General features: G+C 44.4%; 1 protein-coding gene across 4 annotated transcripts in view; it reads left to right on the top strand.

Moving 5' to 3' along the window:
* The window catches only part of axdnd1 (axonemal dynein light chain domain containing 1), a 209,007-nt gene that overhangs the window by 118,956 nt on the left and 70,944 nt on the right, over nt 1–19,107 (top strand). For 3 of the 4 annotated variants that reach the window (XR_015077655.1, XM_085982557.1, XM_085982559.1), the window contains exons 23-25: nt 7,262–7,366; nt 12,732–12,764; nt 18,149–18,241. Coding sequence is in view for 3 of the 4 variants with exons in the window: in XM_085982557.1 (XP_085838683.1) it covers nt 7,262–7,366; nt 12,732–12,764; nt 18,149–18,241 (231 nt within the window). In the remaining variant the exon portion in view is untranslated. The remainder of the gene's footprint in view (nt 1–7,261; nt 7,367–12,731; nt 12,765–18,148; nt 18,242–19,107) is intronic. The other variant, XM_085982558.1, reaches the window with a different exon arrangement.

Here is a 19,107-nt window from a genome sequence, read left to right as displayed (position 1 = left end):
CTACCGCCATGGCTGACGTCCCCAGGGCCGGTCCTACTGAGAAGACACGTGAGGACCCATAAAACGGACCCCCTGGTCGAGAGGGTCGACCTCCTCCACGCCAACCCCCAGTATGCTTACATCGCATACCCGGACGGGCGGGAGGACACAGTCTCCATAAGAGACCTTGCACCCTCGGGGACCACAGTAACCCACTACCCACTACCACCCCCCCCCCCACGATCCGATATCCAGCCCCAGCAGACGGCAGGCCTGGGCCCCGCGACCCGCTCGACATCTACGAGGACGACACGCCTGTGCCACAGCCTACGCTGGACTCGACGCCGGAAGCTTCACTACCCCTGCCGTCGCCACGCCGATCACAGCGGCAGACAAGACCTCCGGAGAGACTCCAATACACTAACTTTTAATACACTTCACCCCGCCGGACTCAATTTTAAACAAGGGGTGAATGTGGTAAACCACTGTTTGTATTCCTGTTTGTCCTGTTTGTATTCCACTGTGTACATGCCTGGACATGCCTCGGCTGACTCCTCCCACAGGTCCTAGTATAAAGGTGACTGCTCCCCAGCCCTTGGTATCCTGGACCGGTCGACCACTCGAGGCAGACCTCCATTCTGTTGTTAATAAAAGCCTTTAGTTACTCTTCTAACTCTCAGTCTTTTATGAGTAATTGATAGCGCATCAAGGCCATCCTCATGGGTGCGGAACTTGGCTATCAGTTTCTGCTCGACGATTTTGCGTTGTCGTGTGTCTCGAAGGCCGCCTTGGAGAATGCTTACCTGAAGATCGGAGGCTGAATGTCCTTGACTGCTGAAGTGTTCCCCGACTGGGAGGGAACACTCCTGCCTGGTGATTGTTGCGCGGTGTCCGTTCATCCGTTGTTGCAGTGTCTGCATGGTCTCACCGATGTACCATGCTCCGGGGCATCCTTTCCTGCAACGTATGAGATAGACAACGTTGGCCGAGTCACATGACCATGTACCTGGTGGGTGGTGTCCTCACGTGTGATGATGGTACCTGTGTTGATGATCTGGCATGTCTTGCAGAGGTTGCTGTGGCAGGGTTGTGTGGTGTCGTGGTCGCTGTTCTCCTGAAAGCTGGGTAATTTGTTGCGAACGATGGTCTGTTTGAGGTTAGGCGGCTGTTTGAAAGCGAGTAGTGAAGGCGTGCGGATGGCCTTAGCGAGGTGTTCGTCATCATCGATGACATGTTGAAGGCTGCGAAGAACATGGCGTAGTTTCTCCGCTCCGGGGAAGTACTGGACGACGAAGGGTACTCTGTTGGTTGTGTCCCGTGTTTGTCTTCTGAGGAGGTCGGTGCGATTTTTCGCTGTGGCCCGTCGGAACTGTCGATCGACGAGTCGAGCGTCATATCCCGTTCTTACAAGGGCGTCTTTCAGTGTCTGTAGGTGTCCATCGCGTTCCTCCTCGTCTGAGCAGATCCTGTGTATTCGCAGGGCTTATCCATAGGGGATGGCTTCTTTAACGTGGTTAGGGTGGAAGCTGGAGAAGTGAAGCACCGTGAGGTTGTCCGTGGGCTTGCGGTAGAGTGAAGTGCTGAGGTGTCCATCTTTGATGGAGATTCGTGTGTCCAAGAATGAAACCGATTCTGAGGAGTAGTCCATGGTGAGTTTGATGGTGGGATGGAACTCGTTGATGTTATCGTGTAGTCTTTTCAGTGATTCTTCGCCGTGGGTCCATAGGAAGAAAATGTCGTCGATGTATCTGGTATATAGCGTTGGTTGGAGATCCTGTGCAGCGAAGAAGTCTTGCTCGAACTTGTGCATGAAGATGTTTGCGTATTGGGGTGCGAATTTGGTCCCCATGGCTGTTCCGTGTGTTTGGGTAAAGAACTGGTTGTCGAAGGTGAAGACATTGTGGTCAAGGATGAAGCGGATGAGTTGTAGGATGGCGTCTGGAGATTGGCTGTTGTTGGTGTTGAGTACTGAGGCTGTCGCAGCGATGCCGTCATCGTGGGGGATACTGGTGTAGAGTGCCGAGACGTCCATCGTGGCGAGGAGTGTTCCTGGTTCAACTGGTCCGTGGGTGCTGAGTTTCTGTAATTGTGTATCAGTAAAACAGTCTGTGACTACACAAACCACTCTGGGTGCAGGTATATTGTGTATCAGTAAAATAGGTTTATTAAGCATTAAACATCCAGTACAAAGAAGTACTGCAATACCTAACAAGAAGATAGTCACAGTCTGTTCGTTCGAACCCCGGCGTTCCTTCCCAGTGACTGTGGCATGGTCTTCTGATGTATCTTGCTGTGTTCTGTTGACCGACGCTCGCTTCCATGGGATCTTGCAGTGTTCTGTTGACTGAAGCTCCTATCAATCTCTGGTTACACGGTGCGCTGCTTTTGATGTTCAAAACCTGTACCTTTTTATACCCTTTTTCCTCTCGTTTTGCCTAGTGGCAGTAATTAACCCTCTGACACCTGGTTAAAAAGTCTTGCTTCCCTCATTAGCCATCTTATGACCTTATTGATCCCACTAGATTTTTCTCTATGCGTAACAAAGTACCCTTATCTTAGATGTTCACTTTTCACAGAACATTTCCTAGAATGTTTTCTAAACAGTCTGTCCATCCTATAGCTATACCAATTAAGGATGTCTCCAACTCCAATCTCTCTCTCTCTCTAGTTCTTATCTCTTTTCCATAACATTACCAAATATCATGTCCCCAACAGTCTTCGTGTTTGTGCAGCACAACATTCCATTACTTCAGAAAACAGAGGTTTTTAGTCAGGTTGGCATAATGTCCCATCCTGCTTTGCTCTCAGCCATTCGCCATTTTATACAGGCTTTTAGGCTTTTAACATACAATTTCACATATTATAGTTATATAAAAATGGTTATAGAATCTTAATAATGTTTACTAAATCCTACAAGTACACCCTGTCCTACACATGGGCCACCTGCACTTCCCTGCCAGCAAGGAGCTGGAGAGCACCTTGCTGCACATCAGTGGGGTGATGAATGCCCAAGCCTACATTGGTATCCCTCCTCAAGATGAGGTCAATGAGTGTCTGCAATCTGTTGTTCACAACAAGCATGTTTTCTTTGGACTGGTGCATTTGCTGCTCCATGCAGGCGGCCATCCTTACCATGGAACAGCACATCATCGCCAATGCCTGCGAAATGGTGGTGCTTATGTTGCAGATGGACTGCTCCATTCTCTGAACATTTGCAGACATTGTGGCTGCCAGAGCCTTGCACAATTGTTGCTGCTCCTCCAAGATCACCGTCTTTCTCGATGGCCACCGAGGTTCAACATCTGCATGCAGCTCAGCAGAGCTGGGAGTGCCCTGCGCCCTCCACCGAGGTGTCTCCACTGCCGTCCCTGTCTCCACCATCTGCTCTTGCTCAGTTGTGATGTGTGAGACACCAGGTGACAACACTACTCTATCTCGCACAGGAGGTGTGCGTATCTGCGCTGGTGCGCTGATGGTGGACCCTCGGAGACTGGAGCTTCCTCTGAGGAGTTGTCTTCCTCCTCTGGTTGGACAGTGGGGTGGGGGGAGCACTTGATGGACCTGTGGGAGAGTAAAGAGATAAATTAGAAGTCTTATAATAAGAATGTGTAACGTTACCATTATGCACATTATGACATTTCACTGGCTGCTGACATCAGTCACCATGAGTGACTGTTGTATGCCATGTGGCAATATGATATTTAATTCTGTCACCAGGTTGCTGGGATGTCTCCCTCTCTCCATCTCCCACCGCCAGCAGCTCTGCAACTCCAGAGATTGCTAGCGCCTCCTCTTCTGCTGTAGTCAAATTGGTGAATATTGGAGGGCCACCTCCTGTTCTCTGCCTCTCCCTGTTGTTCTGGGCTCTCTTCTCCTGCAAGGAGTGAAATAAGAGAACTTTGAGTGAGATTGATAGAATGAGTGTAAGGAATGGATGGGCTACTTCTGTAGAGGGTGACTATGAGGGAGTGGTGTGACATTACCAAATGGCAGCCTCCTGTGGTGTTACTTGCTATGATTGCATTGGGATGAGGGGGAGTGTCTGTGGTGGTTAGTCAGATGGGGGATGTGAGTAAGTGCATAGACAGCGAGGGATGGGTGCACCTGCAAGGTAGGTTGGTGTGAGGACTGATGTGCAGGAGTAGGCTTGGGAAGGCAGAGTGATGGGGTTGGGGTGACAGGCACATCAGGATGTAGGTGAATGTGGCATTGCACTAACCTTTTCTGACCTCATGAGATCATTAAATATTTTGCGGCACTGGATCCACATCCGCCTCACGACATCCCTGCTGCTGATCTCCTCCACGATCTCTAGCCATGCCCTCTTAGTTTCTCTGGCTGGTCTCTTGTGGCCTCCCTACATGTTCTGACTCCCTGGACCAGCACTTCCAGGGAGGCATCAGGGAATCTTGGCACAGCCTTCTGTCTGAGAGTCTCCATGATCCACAGAAATCTCAGTATTATGCAGCAATTTGTAGCTCTCCCAAAACACCTTGATCTCTCCTACAATAACCTTCAACTGAGATGTATGCAAGGCTGCTTTAAATATCCATGCTGAAACCGAGTCATCGGTGACATCATAAGACTTGCTCCATTTAATTGGGCTGGGAAACCCACATGACTCTTTCAATTGATGCAGTTGAGTTAAATGCGCAGTGCAGAACGTGCTGTTGAAAAGTTTGGGATGGCGACCCGCTATGCGGCCCGCACGCTTCCGCCCCGACACCCTGCTAAAGATTCCGGCCTCTCTAACTACTCTGTTGAATCCTTTTAACATTTTAAACACCTTGATCAGATCACCCCTCAATCTTTTGTACTCAAGGGAATTCAAGACAAGTTTATGCAACCTGTCCTCATAATTTAACCCTCTAAGCCCCAGAATCATTCTGGTGATTTTTTTTAGATCCTCCAACAGTCTGTTTATCCATGTGCTCTTATCTTTGCCATAAATCTCTTATGTGGCTCCTTATCAAGTGCTTTTGAAAATCCATACAAATCACCTCTGTTAGATTTCTTTTATCTATCATCTATTATTTCTTCAAAGAATTATTTAAGGTTTGTCAGGTACAACCTATCTTTTAGAATTCTGATGGCCCTCATTAACTCGTGTGCCTCTAAGTGCTTAGTAACTTCATTCTGTATTATCGACAGTAATAGTCGTTTGTCATCAACTGAAATCAGACTAACCGGCCTATAGTTCCCTGTCTTATCTGTCTTTTTTTTTTGAAGAATGGCATTGTGTTTGTCACCCTCCAGTCCTCTAGCACAGTTTTCCTTTCCAAATAATTTTGGTAAGTTATAGTCAAAGCCTTTGCTTTTTCTTCCTTAGTTTTCCTGAGATGTGCATCAGTTATGAAGGTACACATCTGACAATGATATGTCTACCTTAAGTTTGAGTAACTTCTTTAGTGCCAGCTCTCTTTGAAAAGTAGCTCCCACTAACTGTTCTGTGCCCACCTTTGGTGGTTCTACAATCTCAATATCCACCTGCTCTTTGAACACTGAGGCAAAGTACAAGCTTTACCTCCTTTATCTCCTGACAGCCCTACTCAAGCTTGACAATCCTCTTATTATTAATTTATCTATAGAAAGCCTTCTTACTGTCATTTTGTTAATTTTCTCTCATAGTCCCTCTCAGCCTTTCTAACCTCCCTTTTAATAATAAGTGCTAAATACTGCTGCTTTTAGTTTCAAAATTTATCTAACCTATTAATCCCTTTGATGCATTCCCTTTTTCCTTACTGGAGTATACTTGATTTATACCTTCCAACCTCTGTTTAAATAGTTCCATTGCTGATCTATAGTTCTACTTGCCATTTTTCATTCCATTTAATCTGGGCATTTGTATCTTGTTCTAATTTGCTTTTTTCAGTCAAGTACCAGTACTTGCTTCCTTCCTTGTCTGAGCAGCAACATAATTGACTGCCTGTTGGAACGTATGCTGCAAGAAACCCATCTGCCTTCTGTATGTGTCTCGCACTATTACTAAGCTCAGCAACTTGGAGCTTAAATGAATATGCTGGAGACTCTTCCTACCAGTGTTTACACCCTGGAGCTCCCACATCCAGAAATATTGCCCAACATGGGTTGCTGCTCTCCTGCCATTAGAGCCCTATTAAACTTGAATTTATGCTATACAAAAAAATAATAAATGGTATAAAAAGCTGAGGTGAGTTTAACTATTTACACAATTTTGTCGTTCACCCCAATTTGAAGCAAATTTGCTCCACAAACTGACTCTTTTGTTCCCCCATTTGACATCTCACCTGAAGGACAGCAGGTCCAACATTGCAGCATTTTCTCAGTACAGCACTAGTTTGAGCCTCGAATATATGCTGAAAGCTTTGGCTGGGTCTTGCATTTGCAACATCTTCACTCAGAAGAGAGTGCTATGAACTGAAGAGTCTAGTTCTGCCAAATAGTCTCTAGCAAAAAATAATTCAAACTTCTGGAGGAGCACACTGCTTAATCCCACTATTGTGATATTTCCATTTCCTACGCTAATCATTCTTTTTTATTTTCTTGAATGAGACGGCCAGTTGGTGGTAAATTATCTGCCTTTTTTTTACTGTTGACTCTAAACTGAGTTGAAACTGCCACTTTTTACCTTTTACTTTGGAGCATTACAGTTGGCAATTGGACAACTTTTATACAATCATACTGAGCTAGATTTGAACACTGAGGTGAAAGGACAGTGTTTAACTAACTATACTAATCAGTCCCACAGGGCCTTGCCATTTAAACTCCATCTGAAAAGCACTTTGGGACACCCTGAGGTCGTGAAATTGCTATATAAATACAAGACTTTCTTCATCTTTAGCATCAACAACATAAATTCAACTAAATGTTTATAATTAAGTATCTTTGGCATCCAGACCATCTCCTCTTGATATTGCAAAGTAGACAGCTATTGTCACTATAATGTATACATGACTGCAGTTCTCCTTCCCCAATTGCTATAAAAGCATATAGGTGTATTTTCCTTTGTTTGCTAACTTGAGCAAAGAAGTGGATGTGCATTCTTGTGTATTTTTTTGTTAGAACCAGTAAATGGAGGAAAATATAGTTAGTTATTTAGCACTTTCTGTACAAGGAAAATTCTTTCCTTCATGCACTGGCTGTCAACTTTGTATTTGTATACAATGCATGTCTGTGAGGAATGCTACCTATTGCATGTCTGTGAGGGATGCTACCTATTGCTGTTTTGTGTTTTTTTAACGTGACTGTGTAATGAGATTGCTATGTTATCGTTACGCCTCCTCATTTCTCCTTCACATTGCAGGACTCGGCCTCCAAAATACTTGTGATGTCTGAATCTGAACTATCCGTGCTACTGCCAGGAGAAACAGAGACTGTTGATGGGCCTACAACCATTGCATCTTTCCTGGTAAAGTCAAACAACATGTGCTTTTTCTGAAGGATGAATGCCTGTTTTAGTTGAAAAGATCTATCACTAACCAATTGTTAGAGCTAAATTTATTTTAAGAGAATAATAATAGTGCAGTGCTGAATTACACAATAGTTTGCACAGTAACAGTATTGCACTGTCAGAAGCATCCTGGGTCCAGTAGGACAGATTTGTAAACTCTATCCATTAGTGTTGGCAGGTTTTGGTAAGGGAGGAGGGAAGGTGCAGTGAGGACAGTGAGATATCATGGCTGCGCTTGATCCTGTACTCGCTGATGTCCATGTACACACTTTCTAGAGGGGTCACGAGGTGGTGATCAGAATGAGAACAGGACTTTTTTCAACTCTTTCCTCACTTCGATTTTCTCCCCTTCTGTCTTGAAGTTGATAACACATGTTGGAGTATGGCTTAGCAGGTGTCAGTTGCCCTCATTCATTTTCTGATCAGCATTATTTTAATGTCCGCAGTAAATAAAGTTATGGGGTCAGCACAGCCTAAGGACCCTTAGTCCATGCATCTACTTTCCAATCGGGTTCAGGAGGGGAACTCTGTCATGCCATTTGTAGCACCTCTACTACCACCCCAGTGAGATCAGTTAACTCAAATCTGGGATCTTCTGGTCTGATTCAATTACATGCTGTGATTACCTGTTGAGCTATCAAAGGTGCAGATGCTGAATTCTGGAGGCTGGGAACTAGACTGAAATTTCCAAGTGTCAGAAGACTGGCGGATAGCCAACGTAATACCTATATTCAAGAAGGGGGATAGAACATGTCCAGGGAATTATAGACCAGTCAGCTTAACATCGGTGGTAGGAAAAATAATGGAATCCCTACTAAAGGAGAAAATAGAAGAACATCTAGAGACCAGAAATATAATAAGGAATAGTCAGCATGGATTTCAAAAGGGAAAGTCTTGCTTGACCAACCTCATTGAATTTTTTGAAGAGGTAACGGAGCTGTAATTTATCTAACTTTTCAAAAGGCCTTCGATAAGGTACCCCATAATAGACTAATGAATAAGGTCAGAGAATCCGGAGTCAGAAGACAAGTAGCAGAATGGATTGCTGGCTGGCTTCAGAACAGAAAGCAGAGATGGGGTAAAGCATAGCTATTCACAGTGGCAGAAGGTGGGTAGTGGTGTTCCACAAGCTTCGGTGCTGGGACCACTGGTATTCACAATTTACATTAACAATTTAGATTTTGGAATCAAAAACACAATTTCTAAATTTGTGGACGACACCAAATTGGAAGGGGTAGTCAATGCTGAAGAGGACTGCAACAAATTACAGGAGAACATTAATAAACTTGCAGAATGGGCATATAATTGGCAAATGAAGTTCAACACAGATAAATGTGAGGTATTACATTTTGGTGGGAAGAATAGGGAGGTCACATATTACTTGAAGGGTGCGAGTCTAGGTGGGGTAGAGGAACAAAGGGATCTCTGAGTATAAATACACAAATCACTAAAAGTAACGACACAGGTTAGCAAGGCCATGAAAAAAAGCAAACCAAGCACTAGGGTATATTTCTAGAGGAATAGAATTGAAAAGTAGGGAAGTTATGCTAAACCTGTATTGAACCTTGGTTAGACCACACTTAGAGTACTGCATACAGTTCTGGTTGCCATATTGTAAAAAGGATATAGAGGCACTGGAGAGGGTGCACAGAAGACTTACAAGGAGGATACCAGAAATGCGAGGGTATACATATCAGGAAAGGATGAACAGGCTGGGTCTTTTTTCTCTTTGAAAAAAGAAGGCTGAGGGGTGACCTAATAGAGGTCTTTAAAATTATGAAAGGTTTTGATAGAGTGGATACTGAGAGAATGTTTCCACTTGTGGGGAAGAGCATAACTAGAGGCCATCAATATAAGATAGTCACCAAGAAACCCAATAGGGAATTCAGAAGAAACTTCTTTACCCAAAGAGTGGTGAGAATGTGGAAATCGCTACCACAGGGAGTGGTTGAAGTGAATAGTATAGATGCATTTAAGGGGAGTCCAGACAAGCATATGAGGGAGAAGGAAATAGAGGATTATGCTGATAGATTTAGAAGAGGAAAGACTGGAGGAGGCTCGAGTGGAACATAAACGCCGGCATGGATTGGTTGGGCCGAATGGCCTGTTTCTGTGCCGTATATCCTATGTAATCCTATATAATTTTGCTTTGAACCTTCAAAAGCCACCATAGAGGAAAGTTTTTCACTCCAATTTTAAGCGCTGTAGGTTGTGTTGCCTGCCCGGTTTAGGGTTAAGGACATCTCCTTGTGGCTGGAGAAGAACTTGGAGCAGGAAGGGGAGGATCCAGTTGTCATGGTCCACATAGGAACCAATGGCACAGGTAGAACTAGGAATGAGGTTCTGCTGAGGGAGTTTGAGGAGCTAGGGTACAAATTAAAAAGACGAACCTCAAAGGTAATAATCTCTAGATTACTACTTGAGCCATGTGCAAATTGGCATAGGGACAAACAGATTAGAGGTTTAAAGGTGTGGCTGAAAGAGTGGTGTGGGAGGCAGGAGTTTCAATTCATGAGGCACTGGCACCAGTACTAGGGAAAGAGGAAGCTGTTCCGTTGGGATGGACTCCACTTAAACTGGGCTGGGACTAGTGTCCTGGTGAATCGAATAACTAGGGCTGTAGATAGGGTTTTAAACTAGTAAGGGGAAGGGTGGGTTCAGGTAAGGGTAAATTTATAAGTTTGAAGAGAAAAGTCAAGGCCGTAAAGCAGAGTAGTAATTTGTGTAAAACCAGGCAGATTGTGTCAGGAAGGGACAGAGAGTGAGAAATTCATTATAGCTAAGAAAGGGGCAGTCCTGGTGACTTTTCTACTTTAAGTACAGCCAGCCTATCTAGTACCCCCTCTTTATCAATTTTTATCCCATCCAGTATCTCCACTACCTCCTCTTTCATTATGATCTCCCAGCATTCCCTAGATTCTAGAAATGTCCCTGTGGAGGTAGCAAATGTAATCCCGCTGTTCAAGAAAGGAGGGAGAGAGAAAACAGAACTACAGGCCAGTTAGCCTGAAATCAGTAGTAAGGAAAATGCTAGAATCTATTATTAAGGACGTGGTAATAGGGCATTTGGAAAATCACAATATGATTAGGCAGAGTTAACATGGTTTTATGAAAAGGAAATTGGTTTTGACAAATCTATTGGAATTTTTTGAGGGTGTAACTAGCAATGTAGATAAGGGGGAACCAGTGGATGTAGTATATTTGGATTTCCAAAAAGAATTTGATAAGGTACCACAAAAGAGGTTGTTGCACAGGATTACAGCTCATGGGATTGGGGGTAATATTGATGATTGGTTAACAGACAGAAAACAGAGTAGGAATAAACAGGTCATTTTTGGGATAGTAGAATTTAACTAGTGGAGTGCCACAAAGATCAATGATTGGGCCTCAGCTATTTATAATCTGTATCAATAACTTAGATGAAGTGACCGAGTGTAATATATCCAAGTTTGCTGATGATACAAAGCTAGCTGAGAAAGTAAGCTGTGAGTTGGATGCAAAGAGGCTGCAAAGGGATATAGACCAGTTAAGTGATTAGGCAAGGAGGTGGTAGATGGAGTATAATGTGGGGAAGTGTGAAATTATCCACTTTGGTAGAAGGAATAGAAAAGCAGAATATTTTTTAAAAGGTGAGAGACTAGTAAATGTTGGTATTCAGAGGGATTTGGGTGTCCCTGTAGACAAAATTCTTAGAGGGCTTGACAGGGTAGATGCTGAGAGGCTGTTTCCCCGGGCAGGAGAGTCTAGAACTAGGGGTCATAGTCTCATAATAAGGAGTTGGCCATTTAGGACTGAGATGTTGAGAAATTTCTTCATCTTTAGAATCTCTACTCAGATGGCTGTGGATGCTCAGTCGATATTGAAGACTGAGTATATTCAGTATATTCAAGACTGAGATCGAAAGGGAATCGAGGGATATGGAGATAGGGCGTGAAAGTGTATTGATGTGGAAGTTCAGCCATGATCTTATTGAATGGCGGAGCAGGCTCGAGGGACCGTATGGCCCACTCCTGCTCCTATTTCTTATGTTCTTATTATATTCATAAATCAGACTGAAACTGAAAAGGCACTGTGGGTGGCAAACTCCTCATATATATGGGCTACTGGAGATCCTTGCAGGGGTCTCATCTAGATACATTTCATAATTCTCAACAAAAATGCATTCCATTGAGCAACAAAAACTCCATGGGAAAAGTGATCCAACCGTGGCTAACTAAAGAAGTTAAGGATAGCATTCGATTGAAAGAAGAAGCTTGTAATGTTGCAAAGAATAATAGTAAGCCTGAGGATTGGAAGAGTTTCAGAAACCAGCAAAGGTTGACCAAAAAATTGATTAAAATGAAAAAAAATAGAATTTGAGAGAAAACTAGCAAGAAATATAAAAGCAGATTGTAAGAGCTTCTACAAGTATGTAAAAAGGAAGAGAGTAGCAAAAGTAAACGTTGGTCCCTTAGAGGCTGAGACAGGAGAAATTATTATGGGGAGTAAGGAAATGGAAGGAACATTAAATAAATATTTTGTATCTGTCTTCACAGTAGAAGACACAAAAAGCATACCAAAAATGGTGGGGAACCAAGGGCTTAAAATTGAGTAGAGCCCCATTTGGGGCGTTAACTTTGCTGGGGCGCTAGCACCCCCGCGCCGGAAATTAAGTGGTTGCACCCCAAGAGAGAAGCGGGGTGCTACTGGAAGTGTCCCACATCCCTCTTGGGGCGCTGTGAGTCAATATTGCGGTGCTACGTGCCGCAGCACCACGTTGCGCTGCGGTATTGCAAGCCTTCCTCCCCTTCTTAAAGGGGAGGGGCCTTGCGCAGTGCGACCCGAGGCCCAGCTGGGCCCTCGGGGATCGGGAGTGCCGGCAAAAGAGCCCGGCACTCAATAGATTTTTGGACTCTAGGCGAATCAAGGGATATGGAGATTGGACGGGAAAGTGGAGTTGAGATCGATGATCTTATTGAATGGCGGAGCAAGCTCGAGGGGCCGTATGGCCTACTCCTGCTCTTATTTCTTATGTTCTTATGTTGTTATACTGCAAAGGAGGCAGCCATTGCAGTTGTAATGTACCTAGTTGTTCTGCAGTCTTTTTTCCCCATTTGCTGTACAAGCACAATTTATTTTTGAAGCATGTTGCAGGAAACTTGCTGCAGAGAAAATTCCTTCATTCATATCCTGCTGCCAGCTTAAATTGATACACTATGAGGAATGTTGCTAATTATTATTTGTTTTTTCTGTAATGCTGTGTGCCTCAGTGTTGGTTTTTATACTGTATCAACTAATGAGATTGCTGGGTTATTCTTACTCCTCCGTCCTTCTTATATTACAGAGATTGAGCATCACCGAGGACACTGAGACTAGAGTAAGTTTGGAGCTCTCAAGAGGACATACAATAATTGTTATTGTTGTGATATTTCTGTCTAGTGCTATAATGTCACACAAGTGCTTTCTTTAGGATGATATGTTTTAGTTGAAAAGTTGAGGAAATCATCAACCATTTATACATTCTAACACTTAATTGAACAGAGAATGTGCATCCTTCACTTTCCCTTCAAATCAGAATAAAATTAAAATGGAAATATTCATGTCCAGTGAGAAAACTGAAATTGTGTGAACTCATCTGCTAGCTTCTTTGATGGCTTTATGTGGTGCCATGTTGCAGAATACTCCAGCTTTGTTTCCCAATCTGTGCTGATTTAGCTGAGAAAGAAAGGAAGAAGGAAGAACTTTTGAAGTGTACTACTGTTGTAGGGAAGCTATTTTTAATAAAATTGTACAGCATGCTATTGTTCTAACTTCAGAATTTTAAAGCTTCCTTTTCCACTGACAACAGTAAGCATCTTACCAATACTGAAGGATACAGGGCCTCACAAATAAAACATTTGCCGTAGTATTTACCTAACTTTACAAGATGCGCTTGAGATGCAAGTAACTTTTTTTCACATCCCTGAACCATGTATTCTCAGTTAATTAGCCTATTACACAGGCCTGGCTCAAAGCTAACTAGCAAACATATATCTTCCTCTCCCAAAGGAACTGTTCCCTCCATAACACCCTGGTTCACTCTTCCACCGTCCTGATCACTTATTGGGGGTGATTTTCATTCAGAAGTCGGGAAGGGGGCGGGACTACAACTTCCGGGGTTGTAGTCCCGCCTCCATCGAGATGCGGCCAATCCACGCGATTTTAACTTGATTGACCTTGTTGAGCCCGCCCAGCGGGCTCAGCAGGCCAATTAAGGGCCACCCGGCAACAGGTGACGTCACAGACTGAAATTTCATCTGTCAAGACGTGTTGACTGATGAAATATCAGTGTTTCACAGCTGTTTGTAGCTGTCAAACACTGACAATCTTACTTCTAACCTGAGTCCTGCTACGCAGACTCAGTTAGAAATCTCACCGGCACTGAAAGCTGCAGGCTGTCACTTTTGACATCGCAGCCATTCTGCTTTCTGTGCCGGCTGGATGATGGACTCCTGAAACCTAGAAAAAGGAAGGCTGTAAAGGTAAGTACAGGTAATTTAAACTTCTTTACACATTTTAGACACACCAAACACACTTACCTTTGCACTCATGCACCCATCACTCACCTGAACACCGACATCTCGACCCCTCCAAGTCCTACAACCCGACGGCCCGACTCCTCTAACTTGGCGTGGTTTGGAGCCGTTGGGAATCCCACACTTCAAGCTTCAAAATAGGGATTAGGCTAAAAACTGCCTGTTAACTACCTGTTACCAGGCAGTTAATTGGCACTAATCCCTTCCCGCCTCGGGTCGGCGGGTCCCAGTGCTGGACGGGTACCCACCAACCTGCTAAGTGTTGCTCGCATTTTTTGTTTTTGTTTCAGATTTTCAGTTTTTTTGCTTCTTGTTTTTACTAATTTTATAGGCAGGGTTAACACTTTTTAATCATAATGGTGTAATTTCTATATGTTTGTTATGTTATATATGGCAGTCAAAAGCTGTTTGAAAAAGTTGAGTGAGTGATTGGATTAGTTTGTGGTTGATTTCCAGCTGTCCAGTGTCCAGCTGGCTGCAAATTGTGTGGTTTAAAAAAAATTGAGTGGTTCAGTCGCACTTATTTGTGGTTGATTTCTAACTGTCCAGTGAATTGAAGTATTCTTTGGTATACTTTTAAGCAATGGGATATTTAAGTTGATCATCATGATCAGCACGCCTCCAATCCTGACTCCACGGGTCAATGAAAATCGACCCCATTGTCTTTCCTCTGGCACCTTCCCATACAAGTGCAGAGATGCAACATCTTTCCATTCACCTCCTCCCACATAATACGATAGCAAAATACTGCGGATGCTGGAAATCTGAAATAACAATAGAAGACGCTGGAAAAACTCAGCAGGCCAGGCAACATCCGTGGAGAGAGAAATAGAGTCAATGGGGTCGATTTTCATTGACCCGTGGAGTCGGGATTGGAGGCGTGTGGGGGGTTAAAGTCCCGAATTCGGGGGTCCCGACACCATCCCGCCCAAAACCCGCCTCCATGCAAGTTTCAAAGGAGGCTGGGACCCGCCAACCCGAGGCGGGAAGGGATTAGTGCCAGTTAACTGCCTGGTAACAGGTAGTTAACAGGCAGTTTTTAGCCTAAACCCTATTTTGAAGCTTGAAGTGTGGGATTCCCGACGGCTCCAAACCACGCCAAGTTAGAGGAGTCGGGCCGTCGGGTTGAAGGACTTGGAGGGGTCGAGATGTCAGTGTTCAGGTGAGTGATGGGTGCATGAGTGCAAAGGTAAGAGTGTGTGGTGTGTCTAAAGTGTGTAAAGAAGTTTAAATTACCTGTACTTATCTTTACAGCCTTCCTTCCTCTAGGTTTCGGGAGTCCATCATCCAGCTGGCACAGAAAGCAGAATGGCTGTGATCTGTCAAAAGTGACAGCCTGCAGCTTTCAGTGCCGGTGAGATTTCTAACAGTCTGCGTAGAAGGACTCAGGTTAGAAGTAAGATTGTCAGTGTTTGACAGCTTCAAACAGCTGTGAAACACTGATATTTCATCAGTCAACACGTCTTGACAGATGAAATTTCAGTCTGTGACGTCACCTGTTGCCGGATGGCCCTTAATTGGCCTGCTGAGCCCACTGGGCGGGCTCAACAAGGTCAATCAAGTTAAAATCGCGTGGATTGGCCGCATCTCGATAGAGGCGGGACTACAACCCCGAAAGTTGTAGTCCCGCCTCCTTCCCGACTTCTGAATGAAAATCACCCCCAATGTTTCAGGTCGAAACCCTTCTTCAGAACTGAGAAAAAAAGGCAGGAAATGAAACCGATTAAAAGGCAGTTTGGGGGCTGGGTGAGACGAGATGGTAATAGGACAGGTAAAAAAATCAAACAATGGCTCTAGATGAAGTGTGAAATGTGCTGGCAGAGTGAAAGACAGCTGCCATGTGGGAGAGTGGGAAAAAAAGGAAAAGGCACAAACCAAAAGTGTGGATAAAAAATATAATAGGGGCTGAGGTTATGATCTGAAATTGTTGAACTCGATATTGAGTCCGGAAGGCTGTCAAGTGCCTAATCGGAAGATGGGGTGCTGTTCCTCGAGCTTATGCTGAGCTTCCGTGGAACAATGCAAGAGGCCGCAGACGGTGAGGTCCGAGTGGGAATGGAATGGTGAATTGAAATGACAGACGACCGGAAGCTCGGGGTCACCCTTACGGACTGAACGGAGGTGTTCCGCAAAGCGGTCACCCAATCTGCGTTTGGTCTCCCCAATGTAGAGGAGACCGCATCGTGAGCAGCGAATACAGTATAATAGATTACAAGAAGTACAAGTAAATCGCTGTTTCACCTGGAAGGGGTGTTTGGGGCCTTGGACAGTGGGAAGGGAGGAGGTATATGGGCAGGTGTTGCATCTCCTGCGCTTGCACAGGAAGGTGCCGGGCGAAGGGGAAGGGGTGCTTGGGGTACTCCTCCCACACCCCAGGCACTCCTGTCTGAGGCAGCAATTTACATGTACCTCCTCCAACCTAGTACACTGTATCAATTGCTCACGTGTGGTCTCCTCCACACTGAGAAGACCAAATGCAGATTAGGTGACTACTTTGCCAAACATCTCCATTCTGTCTGCAAGTGCAACCCCAAGCTCCTTGTCACTTAAATGTCACTCCTACACTGATCTCTTTATTTGGCCTTCTACATTTTTCCAATGAAGCTCAATGCAAGTTCAAGGAACAGAACCGTATCATTTTATTAAGCATTTTGTCCCTAATATTGACTTGAATGATTTCAGATGTAAACTTTCTTTTCAGCAGGGGATGCTGGTGATGTGGCAGGCACTTTGGGGTGGAAGGCACTTTGAGTCGGCAGGCACTTTGGGGTGGAAAAAGACAGGTTGGCGCTTGGACGGTGACCCTCAGTTGGAGCACCGTGCTGGTGGGGCAGTCTGCACTCTTGGTGTTGGCCAGCTTTTTTTCTTATACAGGAAACTTTGTGTTATCCGAAGGCAAAAATCAGGAGCCGTTTTCGTTAGGTTTTTATTCTTCTCGTTGCTTTTTCCTCAACAGTCAAACTCTGCAAGGTCTGCTGAAGCTGTTGCTAAGCTACAGAGACGCTACAGAGACGCTTGGACTGTTTAGAAGCTGTTGAGGGTTTGTTGACAGATACGGAGCTCAAAAGCTTCCGTATCTTTCAACATTAGCGCTGGAGTGTCCGGCAGTTTTGAGGGAACGGCAACAGCTCGGTCCCGTTGGTGCCGGATAGCACAAAGTTTCCTGTACCAGGCTGTTGGATTGTGTTCCATATTGCCAACTTTTTCTGTTTCCATTTCAAACTTGCCTTACCCCACTATGTTCTCTGTGTCTCTTAAAGGCCTTTAATTTATTTTATTATGCTTCTTCCTATTGTCTCGTGTTAATATCACTTAACCATCTCCTGTTTTCGTTTAAGTACTTTACATGACATGCCATTTCCTCTCTTGTAGATGTGTGTGTTTGTTTTTTTCCGCCCTTTCCCCCCCCCCTCCCCTTTGTTCTTTTTAAGTGCTGTTCAACTGTAATTTTTCCCAGTTCCGTTGAAGGGTTTACTCCTGAAAATGTAATTTGTTGGTTCTCTCCACAGATGCTGACCAACCTGTTAAGTGTTGCTCGCATTTTCTGTTTTTGTTTCAGATTTTCAGTTTTTTTGCTTCTTGTTTTTACTAATTTTATGGGCAGGGTTAACACTTTTTAATCATAATGGTGTAATTTCTATATGTTATGTTATATATGGCAGTCAAAAGCTGTTTGAAAAAGTTGAGTGAGTGATTGGATTAGTTTGTGGTTGATTTCCAGCTGTCCAGTGTCCAGCTGGCTGCAAATTGTGTGGTTTAAAAAAATTGAGTGGTTCAGTCGCACTTATTTGTGGTTGATTTCTAACTGTCCAGTGAATTGAAGTATTCTTTGGTATACTTTTAAGCAATGGGATATTTAAGTTGATCATCATGATTAACTTAAAGAAAGTGGTTATTTGAGACAATCAAGATCTTTTGACCTATAAATATTTGATGGCTTTGCGATGTCATGCTTTCTGAAAGTTTAATATTGGCAAGACTTTGATTTTATTATATAGATAAATTAGCTGCCAGGAAATTTGCTGCACAAAGAAAATTCCTTGAATCCCTACACTGTGTGTTCCCTGGAGGATTGTTGCTAAAATATGTCTTTTTGTTGTGCTGCGTCCCTCGGTGAAATTTATTTGACACTGTCGGTTAATGAGAATGCTATGTTAATCTTACTCTTCCTTACTTTACATTGCAGAAGTCAGCTACCATACAAGTTGTTGGGGATGCCACTGAGACACGACTAAGTTCACAGCTTTTAAAATCAACTGAAAGTACAGGTGAAGTTGAGGTAATGTCAAACCATGAGCACTTTCTTTTCAGGTGACTTTGGGCTAAAAATTCGTGGCTGCCATGAGAGTTTCCGGTGTCACCACGGCCTTGGGTTAACGGCCGCTGAAAATGGACGAAGCGCTACAAGAGAAAGATTCGCGCTGGGGGCTAAAGATTTTTAGCCCAGCGCTAACTTACCATGTAACGCCCTCCTGGTGGCATTAGTGCTGGCATGGGAATCGAAGTTGCCATCCAGAAGCGGCGTTCCAGCTTCCAGCAGCCTCTGGAAGCAAGGCAATAGAGTTCGCTAGGCATTGTGAGAAATTAAAAGGGCAATGCCATTGCTGGCTGGACCACATAAAGCATTTTCGGGTCCTGCTCTCGTCCGCCAAAACTGCTCATTGTTCCAGGATCATTAGGGAATGCAAAGATAATCCCCAGCTTCTATTTTCTACTGAAAACCGTCTTCTTAACCCCCTCTCTGTCTCCTCCACCCTCACCACCAACATGGACTTCTTTGTCTCTAAGATTGAGACCATCTGATCAGCTGCCTCTGCCACTTCCCTTCTTTCCCCTAGCCCACTGGGCCAAATTTCCTCTAAGGTTCCCCCCTGCCCTAGCCCTGAACTCGCATCTTTCTCCGGTTTCTCTCTGATCTTCCCTCATAACCTCTCCGTGCTCATCTTGTCCATGAGACCCACTTTCTGCTCCCTCGAACCTATTCCCACTAAACTGCTGACCACCCAACTTCCTTTTCTGGGTCCCATGTTAGCTGATACTGTTAATGGTTCTCTCTCCTTGCGTACTGTTCCCCTCTCCTTCAAATCTGCCGTCATCACCCCTCTCCTTAAAAAAAAAACCAACCCTTGAACCCTCCGTCCTTGC

The sequence above is a fragment of the Somniosus microcephalus genome, chromosome 3, assembly GCF_052327205.1.
Source record: "Somniosus microcephalus isolate GS21.2 chromosome 3, FLI_Smic_1.0, whole genome shotgun sequence".
NCBI lineage: Eukaryota > Metazoa > Chordata > Chondrichthyes > Squaliformes > Somniosidae > Somniosus > Somniosus microcephalus.
This window is presented reverse-complemented; position numbering and strand designations above follow the sequence as displayed.